The sequence below is a fragment of the Plectropomus leopardus genome, chromosome 5 (genome assembly GCF_008729295.1).
Source record: "Plectropomus leopardus isolate mb chromosome 5, YSFRI_Pleo_2.0, whole genome shotgun sequence".
Taxonomy (NCBI): Eukaryota; Metazoa; Chordata; class Actinopteri; order Perciformes; family Serranidae; genus Plectropomus; species Plectropomus leopardus.
Genome location: NC_056467.1, coordinates 20687458 through 20705097, shown reverse-complemented (window position 1 = coordinate 20705097; position 17640 = coordinate 20687458). Strand labels below are relative to the sequence as shown.

General features: G+C 40.8%; 1 protein-coding gene across 1 annotated transcript in view; it reads left to right on the top strand.

Annotated features, from left to right (window-relative positions):
* schip1 (schwannomin interacting protein 1) overlaps nucleotides 1-17640 on the top strand; it is a 270451-nt gene that overhangs the window by 82000 nt on the left and 170811 nt on the right. The window contains 4 exon segments of the mRNA XM_042486621.1: nucleotides 70-134; nucleotides 357-403; nucleotides 406-424; nucleotides 1962-2097. Of these exon segments, the coding sequence (XP_042342555.1) occupies nucleotides 70-134; nucleotides 357-403; nucleotides 406-424; nucleotides 1962-2097 (267 nt within the window).

Sequence of the window (17640 nt, the reverse complement as noted above, 5' to 3'; positions counted from 1 at the left end):
TGTCTGAACCAAAGCCATATATCTGAGATGTCAACTGCTTTTGTCTTTTTGTCCCCTCTCATTACACAGGAGCAGCTGAAGAGCCTCCAGAGTGGCTTTGAGCATGTTACTGATGGAGGTTTCCAGCTGCAAAGGTGGGTTTACAGACACACACACACACACACACACACACACACACACACACTCTCATGATAAACATAACACAGAGAAAGCATGAGCAGCCTGCTCTTGTGCTGTAAAAGCTCCTCTCCCTGCAGATGGGACCGAGCTATCGTTGTTTAATTACTGATAACCCAGACTGAGATTGGACTTGTGTGTGTCCTCTGAATGTCCCCTACACCCCCTTCCCTTCTCAGTAATCATCTGACCATGGACCTGAACAACATCAATATCAACATGCCACCGTTGAGACCAAGGTGTTGCTGTGAGTATATATTTTATCTACAATTTTACATAATATGAGTGTGTACAAAAGTGTCTCTCTGGACATTTGATTTGCGTATTTCTAACCTTTTACCTAAAGCAACATTTCTACCACACTTTCAGTACAGTACCCTCAGAACCAATATGTAACCTGTACAGACATGTACCTAACCTCTAGATCTGTTTTGCATTTTCAGCACAGACAACACTTTTTAATTTGGCAGGGTTGTTAACAGATAGTAATTACTGCATCACTGCTCCATCCAGCTCTCCCTCTTCACAGAGGAAAAAATAATTACAACTTCCTCTTCTTGGCTGATGCAGGGGAACACCTTTACCTCACTGATCATGTGCACAGGGTTGCACAACAGCATTTTCAGAACAAAAAAAGAATAGACCTAATTGTTTACAACCCCTGTGACAATAAATGGAATATTTACAAAGCAGCGTGTTTGTGCACTGAGCCCGGGAGAGCAAGAGTGTTGATTTTCTATTGACCAATCAACGGACAGCAGTGTTTCTAGCCTCAGCTTTTGGTCACGACTCTGCGTGCTACTCAGCAGAGTCAGTGGCTCCCAACCTTGGATCCAAGACTTTCATTGAGATAGCAAGATAAGTGTAACTGGCTGATGATAAGAACAGGATAAGAAAAAAAGAAAAAATATATACATTTTATGTTTTGGTTTTTGTCCAGTTTTCCCCCTGAAATACCATAATGCTTTGCCTTTTCTAAAAGTAATTCAGAAAAATGTAGTTGTGCAAATGTCATGGACAAATGTGACCTTACACAGTAGGTCCCAAACATAAATTACTTTTTTAAGAGGTCAGAAGACCTGATGGTCCAGGTGGTGTTACAGTAGAAATTAGTTAGGTTAGATTGAGATTAGCTGGAAAAAAATGCATTAACTTTGTGATTAATTCTGACAATGCCTAAATATTTGAGAAAATCCACCTCTTAAATGGACTGATTCTCAGGGGAGTTCTCTACTTTAAAGAATAAGTTTGGAGGATTTAGGGGGATATATTGGCAGAAAGGGAGCATAATACAATGAAGATATATATGTGTGTGTGTGTGTGCTTGTGTGTGTGTGTGCATGCTTGTATAATCACCTGAAAACCTCTGTAGCCTGAAATGGACAAACCAAATTAGTCTAGGTAGGGACATTAGCATTTTCGCATTGGCTAATGAAGTTAGCGGCCTTTCATGATGAGCTAAACATCATCAGAGAAAAACTGATTTGTAACATTATTCTTTGTTTTTTACTGGTATTAATATCCTGGTCTGCTTGTTTTGGAGAGGAAGAGACCTCTGTGGATAATTCGGCTTTCAATAAAAACCTGAACGCTGAATCATAACCGAGTGTTCATGCGTGATGCATGGGAGAAGCAGCTGCAATCCTCACTGCTTGATACCACTAAATATACACACTGCTCCTTTAGTGTCAACATTTTTGCAGTTGAGCATCGTGTGATATCTTAGAGCTAAAATGATCACCTGTGCCTGTGTTTATATGTTGTCTCTTTATCACCTCACGTAGTATCCAGCGGGCCTGGCGAGACTTCCTCCAGAGACAGGAAGCAGAAAAGAGGAGCCCCTCCCCGCCCTCCCTCTCTTCCTCCGACAAAATGAGTATGTCAATCAGCATGACGACCCTGTCAGATGGCAGCACCCCGGTAAGTCATGCCTATGTCAGACATGTTTTCTATTACAAATTCAAGGCAGTCGAACAACACTGTGACTGACGGTGTGTCATGAAGGTTGTGTGTGTGAGGCTGTGTGTGTGAGGATTTGTGTCCCTGCTCGGACAGTAGAGGATTGCTAATGGACACAGCTGTTTTAGTGATAAGGCTTGCATGCGCAGACTTGTGTTATAAGTATGTTGCAGTTGGGGTGCTTTGTGCTGCCTTATGTGGAGAATATTATACAGTGTGTATAATTCTATTCCTGTCCAGAAGGGGGCAGTATCACTTTGATAATTTCTTCAGTATGCAGACTCACAGCCAGCCTATTCTCTGGGAGCAGAGAATAAATATACAAGGGTTTGGTCTGACATACACACACTTTCTCTCATCACACTGAGAATGAAAATCAGTGCAACAGCTATTCTCATTCAACACATCTTCCTTTCATTTAACCAGCCAACGATAAATCCCCAGGATTTTCTCCACTGCGTCTGTTCTGGTCATTATAATTCTATACTGACGTCGCCTGTCGTCTTCTGGCTGAATAGCAAGTGTGTGTACACTTCTCAACTAATCTCTGAGCCTGAAGTCAACAGGCAGGTTAAATCTCCGAGACAGCTGGGAGAGTTCTGTGTATGAGCACACTTAGGTGGTACTTGTCCACACAATTGCTACAGAGAAAAGCTTTTCACACAGAAGAAGACTGTTTGATTTGGATTCTTGTGGATAAAAGGAGGTCAGATGGGTGATGAGTGAAGAGAATCCAGAGTGGTGAGCAACTGGAATAAATGTGCACTCTCTTCAGAGACTGTGGCTTTACGGCAACAGGTAAAGTGAGCGGCCGACTGGTCAGTATTCAGGTCAAGACGGTTATGAATAAAGTCAGAAAGCAGTCTACATTCTCGACACACACATTGTAAATAGTGATTGTGGTTGAGGTCCTTTGGGAGGGCCAGGAAATGCTTAGCTCAGAGCTTCCGACAAAGGCAGACGATCATCACTGAGAGCAGTGTGTGTGTATGTGTGTGTGCGAGCGTGTGTGCGTGTGCCAGAGGTCAGGGGAGATAGAGGTGAGCGGTAGAGGAAAGGAAGATGAAAAACAGATGTTGGTTCACTCTCCTCTGTGGAAAACAGCTTCTCTTCCCACACCGGTTCAGGATTGTTAAATTTTTTTTCTTCACCTGATTGATCGCAACCGTCCAAATAATATCTTTAGCTGTGGCGCTGGAGGTAGAGCTATTCTAAAGATCCTTGGGCAAAATGCTGAGCCTCTAATTGCCCCTGATTGCTTTGGTGTGTAAATGTGTGTGAATGTGGAACTAATCGGCAGGTGGGACCCTACCCTTATACAATGGGTCCTATGATATCTAACAAATTAGTGCCCCATGAAAGATGTTATCTCCTTTTTTTTGTTTTTTCTCTCTTTAAAGTTGTGTGTGTCCCTTTGTATCATTCAGTTTCCCCTTTATAAATCCTTAAGTTTTTGCGAGTCTGTGAATGCAGCGTAGGCGGAGCTGTCCATGACGTCTTTTTTTCCTCAGCAGCAGTTTGTGACTTGTGGGGAATGTTATTGATCTGTTGACTCGTTCAAAGCTGAGTTTCACTTTTAATGCGCCTGACATTCTGCCGCTCTATCTTTGCTCAGAGTATGCTTTGTTCTCAGAGAGAGTGGTGCAGTGGATAACCAAATAATAACAGAATGGTGTATTTGTTTCATCAGTGCTCCTAATGAATGGCCCAGCTCCAAAAATAGAAAATGCATTTGTTGTAGCAGTTATTTTAATAGTGGTTGGCCGCCACAAATATATGAATGTTTTGGAAAACCCTGTACATATTTAATGTAAAGTAAGGTGATGTAAGTAAAGGTCCTGTGATTTGCTACCAATTACCACCCCAACCTACGTCCTCACACAACTACTTCCTTTGTTACTCCCAACATTGTGGGCTATATATTTCAAATTTTAGTGCATTACTTCTTGTAGATATATTTACAAAGACTGTGGTTGCCTCGGTGAAGTGGCATGTGGTGTTAAAGCACTTTGAGAGGTTGAAATTCTAGAAAGGTGCCATATAAATGCAAATCAGTTTACCATTTATGTGCTATATAATCCTGACTCTCTTGCATCATCCGCTTTGTCTTTCACTCCCTTTTTGTGTTTTTATGTGATTGTCCTCTCTGTAAAGTAATGCATTTACAGGATGTGACAGCTCCACCCTGTTTGAATTTCAAACACTTTTGTTTGTTTGGACCCAGCGATAGTTTTACACTCCACACGAGGCAAGAGATAGACGTTCACAGATGCACACATGTGCAAGAAGGGAGACTCTGTGATGTGGCTGCCATCTCTAAAGTGATTGAATTTGTAACCTCTGTGCCCATATCATCAGTCTTTGACAAAACTGTGCTGCATGACACTGCAGCATGTGTGCAATCATTCGTGTGTGTATAGTGTACTAAGACATAACCAGGTCTTTTTGTGTTTCAGTAAATAAGTTATTTTTTCACCCTTACGTTTTCAGCAGGGATGACTGTAATGTTATCAGCAGTAAATGACTGAAATATAGTTGACATGCGACTCTTTATTGTGGAAGCGATCTCTTACACTGTAACTCAGCTCACTCATTGCCATGGCAATCCAGCAAAATAGAGCAGCTCTGGATATCTCTCTTTATGATCGATCCCTCTGCTCCATAGCAACACCACAGAGGGAGGCAGAAATTATAGGTTTCATTAAAGAGGAACCTAACAAAACTCTGGCTTTTATGCCCAGATATGAATCAGCTGTCTACATTTTATTGTTTCATAATACTGCACCACGTCAACACACTGCCCCCCGACCACCTACAAGTACACACACATGCACACACACAAGGGAGAGTGAGCACACTAACACAAATACACAGGCACATGGACACACAGGCCACTACAGCTTTAATTTCAGACTGTCTAGATGATAGATGTATTTTTATAACCAGACATCAATCAATAGTGTTTGGGGACTGGCCGAATGTTTTCTCTAGCAGCATTGCCACTAAATTACTTGAGCAATGAGGACGAAAACAAACATCTTGAGATGATCCAAAGCTAAATAAGATGTTTTTCTGATTTTGAATTCTTTGTTTTAATCCTGGATTTGACAGAAAAGTCCAGTTTCTTGTTTTGCTTCTTGGCATATTGGTGGGCTGTAGTTTGGGAATAGGAGCTGTCCACTGCCTTGGTGCTGAAATGTAATCTATATTGTAGTACCCAAGTTTTGACACTAGAGGGAGATCCTGTATCACAGTGCTTTACGATGTATTTTTTGCTCTTCATGGATGATTCCTGTTGATTGTACCAGCTGTAGCAGACATGCATGTTGACATTTTTGAAAGCAACAACCTCAAGATCGCAAAATAATATAACCCTAGTTTGTGATGCCTGCTGTGTGTATTTGAATATGTTACAAAGGGTTTCTTCAGGTTTAAACCCATTGTAATGCGAAATTTTAAAAAATAATAATAATAAAAAACAATAAAGGATTCAAAGTCATGAGAGTCAGAACTGATAACAAATGTTTAAATTTAAAAAATATAATAATATTAATAAGGTAAAATAAAATAAGACAAATAGACCAACAAAAGAGGCCAGCACATAAGTAAAAGCAACACAATGACATAAAATAATAAAATAGAACAAAATAAAGTAAAATAAAATAAAATAGTTGAACCAGACTACTGGAATGTGTGGCTAAAAACAAATGTATTCAATTTACATTAAATCTGTTACTGTTTAGGCACTTCTAATGTCAAACTAACAGCACTTTTACTCTTACAAGCAAATCAGAGAGATATTAGGAAGCCTGACCATGTAAAGCGTAAAACATTTTAGATTAAGGTTTGGAATATATAATGAAATTGTTGACTTTTTCAAAATGTGTTTTCCTGCATGTATATAATGTGTGTGTTTTTGCTGGTGAAGGGCATGCAGGGGCAGGTTAGTCCATCTGGCCTGCTGAGGTGCAGTGAGACTGGGCTGAGCAGAGCAGCACCGCCTTCCCCCGTCTGCCAGCTGTCAAGCCTCTCCTTTTCTGCCCTTTCCATCAACGCTCTCTTAATGTCCCCCTCCTCCTCCTCTTTTCTGTCATGTCATAGTTTATTTTTGCCTTTGCCTTTCATATTTAATGTCTTTCTCTTTTTTTCTCATCTCTTACATCGTGCTTTCCTCTCTGCATCCTTCTGGCTCTCACTCTCTGTTTCAGTCTCTGTCTCTTTATCACTTGCAAACCCACCTACTGTTCTCTTGGCTTTATCAGGTCACGCAGCTGCAGCAGCAGCAGCAGCAGCAGCAGCAGCTATAGAAGCTTGGCAAGAGAGATAAAAAGAGATTAGGCAAAGTTTGGGGAATTTCCGTGCAGTTACTGTATGTCTGCTCTTTGTGTACAGTGCAGGTACATAAAGCAGCAGTTGACTACACAGAGATAAGAGGTGTGTTTCAACACCTGTTAAGGTCTCCAGGTTTACTTACTAGGTCTGCGTGGAGTTGTCCTGGAATAACCCACTGACTTTTCTTTGGCTCACTTAAAGTCATCATCACACAAAGCATTCAGCAGATTATTGAGCCAGTAGCCTGCACAGGCTGCACCCTTTGTCAAAGCATTCAACCCCTCACATTCATTTTCATCCATCTAATCCAATACAGGGTCCAAATCGGGCCCCTGTCACTGAGCTCGCATACTTTTAATCCTTACAGTTTTTTTCTATTCACTGTACAAGCCAACCTTTCATTACTATAGATGGAAGAAAGCAGGAAAGGTCACATATTGTGTCACCCCAGTGAAATGGTTATTACACTAAGGCTTCAGTATTATTATTGTGTGAATGACTCTCCCTCAGGCTCACTGTGCCCCCATTCTGCTGTATGTACTGTACATTAACCTCATGGTTGACCATTCACTGATAGGTAGACAAAGACAGCTCAGTCTTCAATTAGTTAACCAATAGAGTAGGGAGTTCTTTAATGCCATGCTCTGTTTGTGTTTAGTCTTTATTTAATATTATTGAGTTTATTACCAGCTGCGACAATGTGTAGCAGGAGCTATCACAGAAGAAGTTTTGAGTTTTTTGCCTGGTGTTTTTATGTCTGTAGCGTCACAACTGTGCACGATGCAATCACAAAACTTAACTGGTGTGTAGCTGAGATCCCAATATGGGTTGAGTTTGAAGATGGATATTGTCCGAGCATAGGGGGTCGGAGTAAGGTGGTAGGAAGTAGGAAAGGGGCCATTGGCTCCTCCACTATATACCCCATGGCCCACATTTGACAAGTGGCAAACTCCGAGGCTGAAAAATGAAGCCAGTGCAGAAGTGCCATAAACTGCAGTAACCACTAATAGCCACTAGAGCTGGCTCCAAAACAGAGTGAATCCCCATAGACTCCAGTGTTAAAAAATCCCAATGTTATAGCTGAATTAAATGTGTTTACAGCCTGGTACAAAAAAACAGTTTTGGTTTCTGTGGCTTATTTCAACGTTCATGGCAACTGTAATATTTAAATAACCCTTGTGTTGTCCTTGGGGCCAATCTGACACCAAATGAAATATTTTGCCATCAAAATATGTTGTTATACTTATGTAAACAAGGTCTATTGGCCCTACATTCCAGAACCAAGGGAAAGAAGTGTGGTAATGGGTTGGACTGATGTAAGACTAAAGGTGTAACACAGAATTGATTGAAAATTTATACAACATGCTTTAAATAACAGTCAAAACAGGGTAGGGTCAGAATGACTCCAGAGGACAAAAGGTGTATGGCAATCAGGAGGACATTACAAGGGTTTTTACTTAACTATTTACATTTTATTAAGGCCCAAAGTTAACGCATATTTAAGGTCTAGGTGGCTTGACTGAGGCTGTCTGTGAGGCAGACGAGGTCTGTGAGTCACATCCACCCTTCACTCCTTCACAGCTTTAACCTCTCATCCAAATATGTTCAATTCTGGCTCCAAAAAAACAGGATGGCGATGGCCAAAATGCAGAACTCAAGGCTTTAGATTTACAGTCTACAAACCAATGGGTGATGTCACCGTGGCCATGGCCTAGTCTAAGTCCTAAATAGTAAACCACTAAGTAAGTCAGTAGCAGTCATCACATTATTATTATTATTATTATTGTTGTTGTTGTTGTTGTTTTTTGATACTGCAAATTATGTGCTTGGGTTCTGTACAGACCTTCACTTCTCTTAACTTGAGGACATGCCCTGCTGTGTACTTGACATTATATAAAGGACCATGAGATTATTCTTAATCATTACAATGCCAGCTATCAACACAGTGGTCTACTGCACACTGTCACCCCTCCAAGAAATGACATTCCCAATAGCTTTTCCTCACTTCTCTTCCACCGTGGACCAGAACATCCCTGTGATGATTTATGGTAATTATGCAAATGCAACATAAGGCTTTCGAAATTAATTCTAACCCCCACCAGTTTCTTTGTCACTAGAGGATGGGTGTAGCTGCAGCCAATGCTTTTACAATCCTGTTACTGTAATACCAGGGACAATGCAGAAAGCCTAGGTCCGGCGATTAAGGATTCTCTTGAATTAGTTTAGGTTTATTGAAGCCTCATGGAGGCAATTCACATGTTTAGTCATTTTCTTCATTCATTAGGTGTAAATTGATTGAAGAGGCAGCCTACAAGTGGGTTTTTTAATCTTTCTTATTCCTCTTGAGTAATGCTGGATCTGTGTACTGCAGATTTAATTGACATAATCCCTCTCATCATTATCGCTCACCTAGATAAGATGTACTGTATGCTAGCTGTGCAGGTGTGGGGGTGCTGGGTTTCTGCTGTGTCTGAGGTGGGCCGGATGTAGTGACAGCCCTGGTGGGATGTTAGAAGACATGCTGTGACACACCAGCCAAGGTACTGATTGACAGAATCATTAGTGCCCTCTCACCACTCCAACAGCACCTTATGTGGCGAGTCTGGCTGTAGATCTAGAAGCTGCAGAATTTACATCCACTTGTGACTGCAACCAAAAATCAATATTAGCCTTTTCTGTCTATGCACTCCAGCTCTCGGTTTCTTTGTAAATGCCTGCAGACATGTGAAGGACATTCATATGACTCTTATAATTATGCATTATGGAGATGGAGCCTTCAGTGGCATAATGTCTGATGGAGAGGCAACGAGGTCTGACTCTCTGCTAATCACCTGCCAGCGGCATGTCAAGTCAAACACGGGCCCTTTCACGCCTGGGACACGTCATGCCATACGATCTGTGAGGTGTGTAATACACATTATGGCCATGTGACATACTGGACGTGATGTGTGTGATGTGATGAAGTGGATCAGGGTAGTACTACACGCACACTGAGTTTTAATTAGTCAAACCCCTGGAGCATGTTCTTTCATACATGAACGGCCGAGAAAAGACATTTCAAGCGAATACTGTATCAGTTGCACTATAAGAATTTGCACTATGCTTATCTAGATATTTGTAGAACTGTTATTTACAAGTGATGGCAGCTCTTGTTCCAAAGTGAAGTCATGTTGTGTTTGCATTTTATAATAAAAACCACAGGGGGTCACTGTTCTGCTCTGGCAAGACAGCCTAGCAGACTAACAGCAGGGAGTAGTCCAGGTTTAATAAAACTGCGAGTAAGAATGCATCTAAGCCCTGGGAGGTTTTTTTTGTTTTTCAAAACAAAACACCAAACAAGAATGACAAAAAACACATAATCTGGATTTTAAAGGATGCAGATTTAGAAAATCTGATCCAAATTGTTGAGCCACAGGGACTCTTGATGTTGTTGTGTAGAGGACGCTTTCAATCAGCAAACACCTCCTTCTCTTTCCCACTCATAATGGTAGTCAAGGGCCTCTCCTTTCAAAGATAATAACCCATTATCAGCATATTTGTAATTAAATAGAGACGTGAGCTGCCGTTCTGTTTTTTTTAGTGGCTTATCTAGAACCCTCTATCTCTCATTCTTTCTCTCTTGCTGTATCTCTCTTCTGTCTCTACCTCTTCTCCTTGAACCTTTTAATTTCATGACAGTTAAATTAAATATTAAAGTGTTTCAGGATTACGTCAGACTTGTGAACAAGCTGCTGGGTTTTTCCAGCTCGCCTTCTATATATATATACTGGAAAGATTTTCTCCTTTTGTTTTTTTTCAAAATTCAGTTTCAACTTGTGTTACTGGAATGGCAGGTTAATCCATATTTTGTTGACAAAATATGCAGGAAAAAAAGCCATTAGATTGAGACACTGATGATACTAATTAAATGTGCTAATTGTAAACAATGCTGAATCAAACCCTTTAGGTGCCATGACTAGGGTTTTACTCCCAGCACCGCACTCCAATGTCTGCACTGATGCTATACAACATTTGTTATAAAATACTCATTGAATAGTCTTACAGCAAGCTAAAGAGTTAAAGCTTAACAGCTGCTGCATTCACTTATGCTTTGAGCAGAGAAGAATGAGTTATACATTATAATATATTTCATTTAAAAAATCAACATCATGATGTTTTCCTGTGCTGTATATGGCATTAAAAGTGATGTATGTAATGTATGAAAGTGAAGTATATCATCATACTCACTTCCAGGTTGTCAGATGCTAATGCTTTGTGTGACTGGTTTGGTCCGACTGCCAAACCAAGGTGTTGTATTTGACGACCAGAGAGGACTCGACAATTATCTCTCTCCAGGGTTACATTCATGCAGAAAAAATGGTTTCAGTGCATCTTTCTATCTTTTGGATTTGCTTTCTGTTCTTATTCTCTCTCTTTCTCTCTGTTTTCTCCCTTTTTTCATTCCAAGAGTGCATTTCCATCTGCTCCGATCCCACAACCACCACATTATCTCATCGATCTCCACTCTCCCGGCAACACGGCCATAATTGATCATTAAGGTCTGATTGGGGACAGTGGTGATATTAAGAGCAGCAGATTGATGCAATTACGAATCATCTTAGCTCTGGTATCTATTGATTGGGGCTTTGCAGAGGTAATCAAAGACAGATTAGCTACCACGTGTCAGTCTTTACTCTGAAGACAGTAAGATTTCTTTACTGAAAGTGGGTCATTCAGCTGATGGGTACAGGACACAATTTACTGATGAACACTGATAAGCATGAACTAATACTTATTGTCTTTCCTCATTCAGACATTAAAGTAGGACTTCTGCAATGTAAGACATATAGGATATTTTAATTACTTTTTTTTTGAAAACATGGATGAAAAGAAGGAACACTGGATATCAGTCCGATTCCCCTTTCTAACCAAGCTTAAGATTATCGTGTGTACACAGCATTATTGAAACAAAATAAAACCTGCCAAAAATAGGCAATAGACCTCTTTCTCATTGCCCGTAGACCAGAGCTGTGCAAACAGCTTCACAGCAGATGATTATGCCTTGATGTTTTCTTTTTTAATATTGTGTGACATTTGACATCACGCAAAGGCCAATGACCAGGTTAGTAAATAGTAAAAAGCAGCATGGAGGCCAGTGAAAACCTGACCTTAATACACATCTGTAACTTATTCAGTCCCTCTTTTATAATTAATGAAGGCTAATTTGGATCAACGTTTAAGCATTGCGTCAGCTGAGATGGACAGTATTTTGCAGGGCACGTTATTGTATCCTCTGATAAAGGGGCTAAATGTGCTCACGCAGATGTTGTGTTTCCATCACATCTGACCAGAGGTAGAGCCAATAAATACCTGTGACTACTGCAGAATCATTTGACCTGCATATGAATGCTGATTTTAACCTCTCCCATTACATACAAAAGCCAGATGTTAGTGGGGGGTTTTTATGCAGTGGACATACTGTTTAAACTGCAACAGCAATGTTGGTAGGTATGTAATCCACTGAATACTATTTGTTTTGTTTTAATTTTTTTTTTATATGTAAAAAGCTGTGGGTAGTATTTATCCACAAACAGTAGATAGCTCATTTTGGAACAAAACATGATACTATCACATCAGGTGCTTCCTGTTTCCAAAATTTAACAACAAAAACTCTGCTGCAGCTCATTAACTTAAAAATCACACCTGAATTTAGAGACAAGGGTAAAAACTGCTTCTTCCTCTCATGAAACAAGCTCTGCCTCCTTATAAAGCAGTACTAGTGGTGACAATGTTTTATTAATAGTGCTCCTGCTCTCAGCCTCGCTCTGAAATTCAGGTATTCACACATACAGGCACACGGGAAGTAAAGAGGTAAGTGTACTGCCATTCATTTGTATGTGACAAGATTTTGCACATACTGCATACCTCAAGAGCTGTGAGATCTGTGTTTGTGTGTGTGTGTGTGTGTGTGTGAGAGAGAGTAAGTGAGTGAGTGAGTGAATGAGTGAGTGAGTGAGTGAGAGAGAGAGAGACACTGGCAGTAAAGGAACAGCCTGCAGCACTGTGCATATCCAGCCTCATTTACCAGATTCCACTCCTCCATTATCAGCAGGATCATTATCCTCTCTCCTCCCTGCCCTCGCTGCCTCACATCCTACGCTGGCACACCAAAATATCAACACACACACATTGCGCTCGCTCACACTCAAACAGAATTCTTATTATTCTGCAAATTTTACATGTGAACTCCCCAAAAAAGTAGAGAACTGCTGAGTGTGCATTTGAGCATGTAGGTGCAAAGTTTTGTTATTTTTTACCATGGTTTTTCTCTGTAGTTAAAGAAGAGTGACAAAACGAGGCTACAGTAGTGTGGCTGTTGGTGTATGCGCTTGTCTTTGCTCCTGACATCAATAGCTTTGCAGGCCACTGTCGATGCTGCATCAGTTTAGAGGGGTGTGGTGGTGCAGAGATAGACATCTACAGTAAGATTTCAGTGCAGTACCACTCAGTCATTGTTCTCTTTCATGTAAAGTTTATCACACTGTTGAGCATGATAAAACGCAGTTTATGTTGCACATTAATATATGTGCTCATAAAAAGGTCACATTTGTCTACTGGTGAGGATAACAGGACATGAATCACTAATAGATCAGTGAAGGGAGTTAGAGTAAACCATTTCACTACAGCTCCTGAGTTTTTCCCTCATAAAGTCTTTCTTTCTACGATTGTGTAAACCGTTGCATTTTTCTTGTCAGAATGACAGCCTTCCCCGACTCCTTTGCAGTGATTTTCACTGCTTGGCCTTAACTCGTTTTTCTGAGAGGCTCAGTATGTTGTTATTCAACGTGAACAATCCCACTGCTTATTCAGCCCTGTGAGATCCCACTAATAGTCACAGTGGCTGCTGAGGCGTGCAGTTGTAGGTTACACCAAACTGACTCTGGAAATATATAAAAGACAGCATACAGGCAACGTCGATTGTGGTGTATGTGCCATGTTTAAGTGTGTGTGCTCACTCAGATGTGACCATCTAAATTGTGATTTTTATTAAAGTATATTTTAATAAGATGGGAAGTTGTTGGTACCCAATAATTTGCGTACATTTTGCTTTAAAAAGTTGAGTTTGATCCCTTTTGCTCTGTTTTCCCTGGTTATGGAGCACCAATTTCAGAACTATTTGCATACCTCTGCTGCTGAAGCCCAGTTTTATGACACGACCATCTAGCAGTGAAATGCTTTAAGTGAACTGAGTTGAATAGTTGGGCAAAAAGTTGATTTTACTGCAGACTTTAAGCAGAAATAATTTGGGTTTTATTGGACTGAACTTGAATTGTTACTTCCGATCTATTAGCATTCAAGTAAATTTTACTCAAATTAAATTCTCTGTCTTCCATTACTTAAATTTTTTAAGGCAATCGATTGTCTTCAATTTTTTATTTTTTTATTTTTCATGTCCAGTCAATTTGTGTAAATTAACTGCAAACTTAACATGCAATCTGTTTTAGAAGGAGAGAGGAAGGAATGAAGGGGATTTTTAATTCTTGGTTTACTGGTTTGGCATTTAGAGACTGGAGAAATCCTGCGAAAAGGAACAGAGGGGAATGTATTGAACAGAGGGGAGATAAAACAAGTGGAGAAAGAGCCTTTTCTCCTTCCCACTGAGTGGTCTGGTCTCCGGGGAGAAATATACTGATTTGTGATTAATGAAAAGATGGAGAACAGGCTTCCTCTCTCTCTTCCTCTCTCTCTCTCTCTTTCATTCCCCCCTCTTCTCTTTCTCTCTGACCTAACTCTCTCTTGTGCAGAAAATCCATCTCGGTAATGATGTCTGTGTGTAGGGAATGATTATGGAGCAGATAAAGAGAGAAATCAGCCAATAAAAGGAACACAAAAACATCCTACAGTATTATCATCACACAACCACTCTGCGGGCGAATGGAGATAACGTGCTATCATGAGGTAAACACCTGACCTCGTGCAAAACACAAAGTCACAACCTTTGCCTGTGTAACTTTCTATCCACTTTTACAACAAGTTTGCATAATTTCTGTTGCCAATTTAGGTAGTGGGTAACAAATGACTTAGCTTTAAAGCGCTGTGCAGGGTCTGTGCTTAAATGATGCAGGCAGGTGATGATGTTCAGAATACATTTTGATAAGGAATAAGAGACAGTTTTAAAGGAGACATAAAAGTGTAGGGAATGAGGGAGATCCCGAGTTGTGTTGAGCTCCTTCAAGCCTCATTAGGCCAGTAAACTGATATCAACTGTGCTGTCCTTATCGTCACCTCCACCACCACCTTCTGTCACGCAGCACACATCCCTGTGCTCCACTGATATTACAGGGCATCACTTTAGCCTCCTTATTTAGCCCATGGCAAACAGAAAGGGCAATGGAAGCACGAGATGTGTATGACAAAAAAGGAACTTTAAAACTGTGCTTACAAGAAATAAGTGGGGGAGTGTGGCAGGGGATGAAAAAAAAAATGTTGAAACCAGTGAAATACTGTAGACGAGTTGTAAAAAGAGGGAATAGGGGTGAGCAAAAGTATCATCATGAGAGCCACCTGGAAGATCAGAAGCCACGGTGCAACGCCGCACCTGCCTGTCACAAGGGAGACTTCACAGGAAACGCGCTACAACCTGTCATTCACAGAACATTACTCAGGGAAAGCAAATTGTTGTTAGTATGTCAAAAGTGGGGACAGGAAAACGGAGGCGTAGAAGGGAAAGATGGTAATTAGAAAGAGAAACAGCATGTCTTCTGAAAAAGCAGGATGTTGTCAAAACAAGGCGTGATTTTACGCAGAATTTCAGGTAGTTTTAAGGTGAAAGATGCCATGCATCAGTGAGGCGGTGGCAGAAGGGAAATGTAACATAAGAGATAGAAAGGATAAGACAAGAGAATGATAGGAGATGAAGTTCAAAAGTGACTGGGGAGGTTTACGGCGGGTTGGGTGACAGAGAATAGCTGAAATGTCTTCCTCCTTTCCTCCCCAGCTGCTCCTGGGGAAACCATTGTGCTTCTGTCCCAGCTAGAATATCCTTCCAGGAGTGGTGGGCAAAGTACCTGAAAACCATACTTGAGTGAAAGTACAGATTTCTTACTAGAAAATTACTTTGGTAGAGGTGAAAGTTGTCTTTTACAATATTACTTGAGTAAAAGTTTTTTCATATTTTTTGACTAATTGTATAATCTCAAATTTATTTGTGTATCAAAAGGAAAAGAACAAGTAAATTGCCTCAATAAAAAAGCAAAAATAGACATTTTGTTTATGAAATGTAGTGGAGATTTCTTGGAACATTGGTGCTATGTAGAGAACCAGAGCATATTTCCACCAGTTTTGAAGAGAACCATTGTGATCAAGGATATGAAATCAATGGAAGGCCTTGAACAGTGCACAACGAAAGTCATCAGTAGTAGCAAAATGGTGTATTGCACTGATTACCTGTGAGCCTTTTTTTATAATTACAGATATTTATTATATCCAAAAAACGAGCATTGACTAACTAATAATGAAAAGACGACTTATACGTGCAAGACTCCACCCTCTCTTTCCAGCCTGTAGAATCTGACACACCCACTGATCTTGTTACAGTTCACACTTCCAGCCTGCTCTCATTTCGAAGTCCTGAAATACCACTGCTTTGTCAGTGATTTCAGTGTCAGACACGACACTAAAGTCACTTTTTGCAGTGATATGATATGGCACCACTTGGCCAGATGGCACCTGCTGTGGGAGTATGATACGCAGACAGACAGCTTCAGTTCATAACACGTTCAGATGGCCCCTTTTGTGATATGCCGCTGGACGCCATCAGCGCATAATTTGTAGATGTGAAAGTCCAATGACAAAGCGGCGGCATGTGATTACTTGGGATATGAACGTGTTGGCACTTTAGGTGAAGGAAAACCTGCCTTTTTTTTTTGGTTTGAGCGGAAAGCCAGTTTTTGGGCTTATACCAATTTATTTTTGGTCAAAAGGCTCTGAACAGTTCGAAATTAGGTTGAGGGAATCAGAAAGAAACCTGTTCCAAGTTGGTGAAGGGCTATCAAACCTTTCTATTGGTAAACACAGATCATGGTTATTAGTGCGGACGTAAACAATCATTTAACCTGTAAAACAAACTTTGAAAAAAACTATTCAAGCTCCTTCTTCTCCCGAATACCTGAACCCTCCCGCAGGGGTAAAATGCTGCCTCCTCACATATCTAGTCCTTAATATAAATAGGAGTATCAGGAGCACCTCTCAGTAGAGGAATGCATTGTGATCAGGATCCAGAGGGGCCCAACATAACTCTCACAGGAGCGGGTGGTTTGAACGTTGCTGCAGGCGGGAGCAGGCTGTAATGGTCAGAAATCCAGCGGGAGTGGGATTAAGAAAGTTGTCCGATGCGTGGCTCTGCCTCTCAGTCTAATGCAACACAATTCAGTAGTACAAAAATATACATCCTGCAACTGAACATTGTAACCCTCAAATAGGACTATTGCTGTATTAGACAGCAGAAGTTTGGGTGTACCTAATAAACTGGCAGGCTGTGTAGAGTTTATAGTATTTGTCAGAACTGAGTCAACTATCAGCTTTTCTTAAGGTTTATCAAGTATTCAGGTTGTGTTTGTTTGTGTATTCAGTAATATAGTACATTTTGCCTCAAACAAAGATGACTGTGTACCCTCGTTGTATGCTGAATGACAGCAGCCGTACTGTTCCAGACTACAATGTCTGCGTATTCACATCAACTGTCGAGGAAACAATGCGTGCAAGATTCACAGAGCAAACAGAGAATGCCTGACAGCTTTGATATGACAACACTTTTCCCCTCACGTACAGCTCCGCGGTCTCAAAATCAGTCATTCAACGAGTTCACGAACTCTGAAAAAAACAAGAAAGAGGGAGAGAGAATAAAGCGATTGCAGCATGTGGGGAAGACGGGACGAGAGAGAAGGCGGCAAATGTGAAGGAAGAAGAGAAGTCTTTCCAAGAACTCCCACAATCCTGTACAACTCTTCAGTGGCGTCCCACTCCTGTGGGGAGAACAGAGGTTTTGCTGAGAGAGGAGATCACATTTGCTATTAAGACGAAGGCATTTTAACTGCTTTGTAGTAAGCAGATCTCACCTGGGACTAGCAGAGGTAGAAAGTTCAGCAGGTACAAGCAAGAAGAAGCTAACTACTTTGGAAACACAACAGGGAA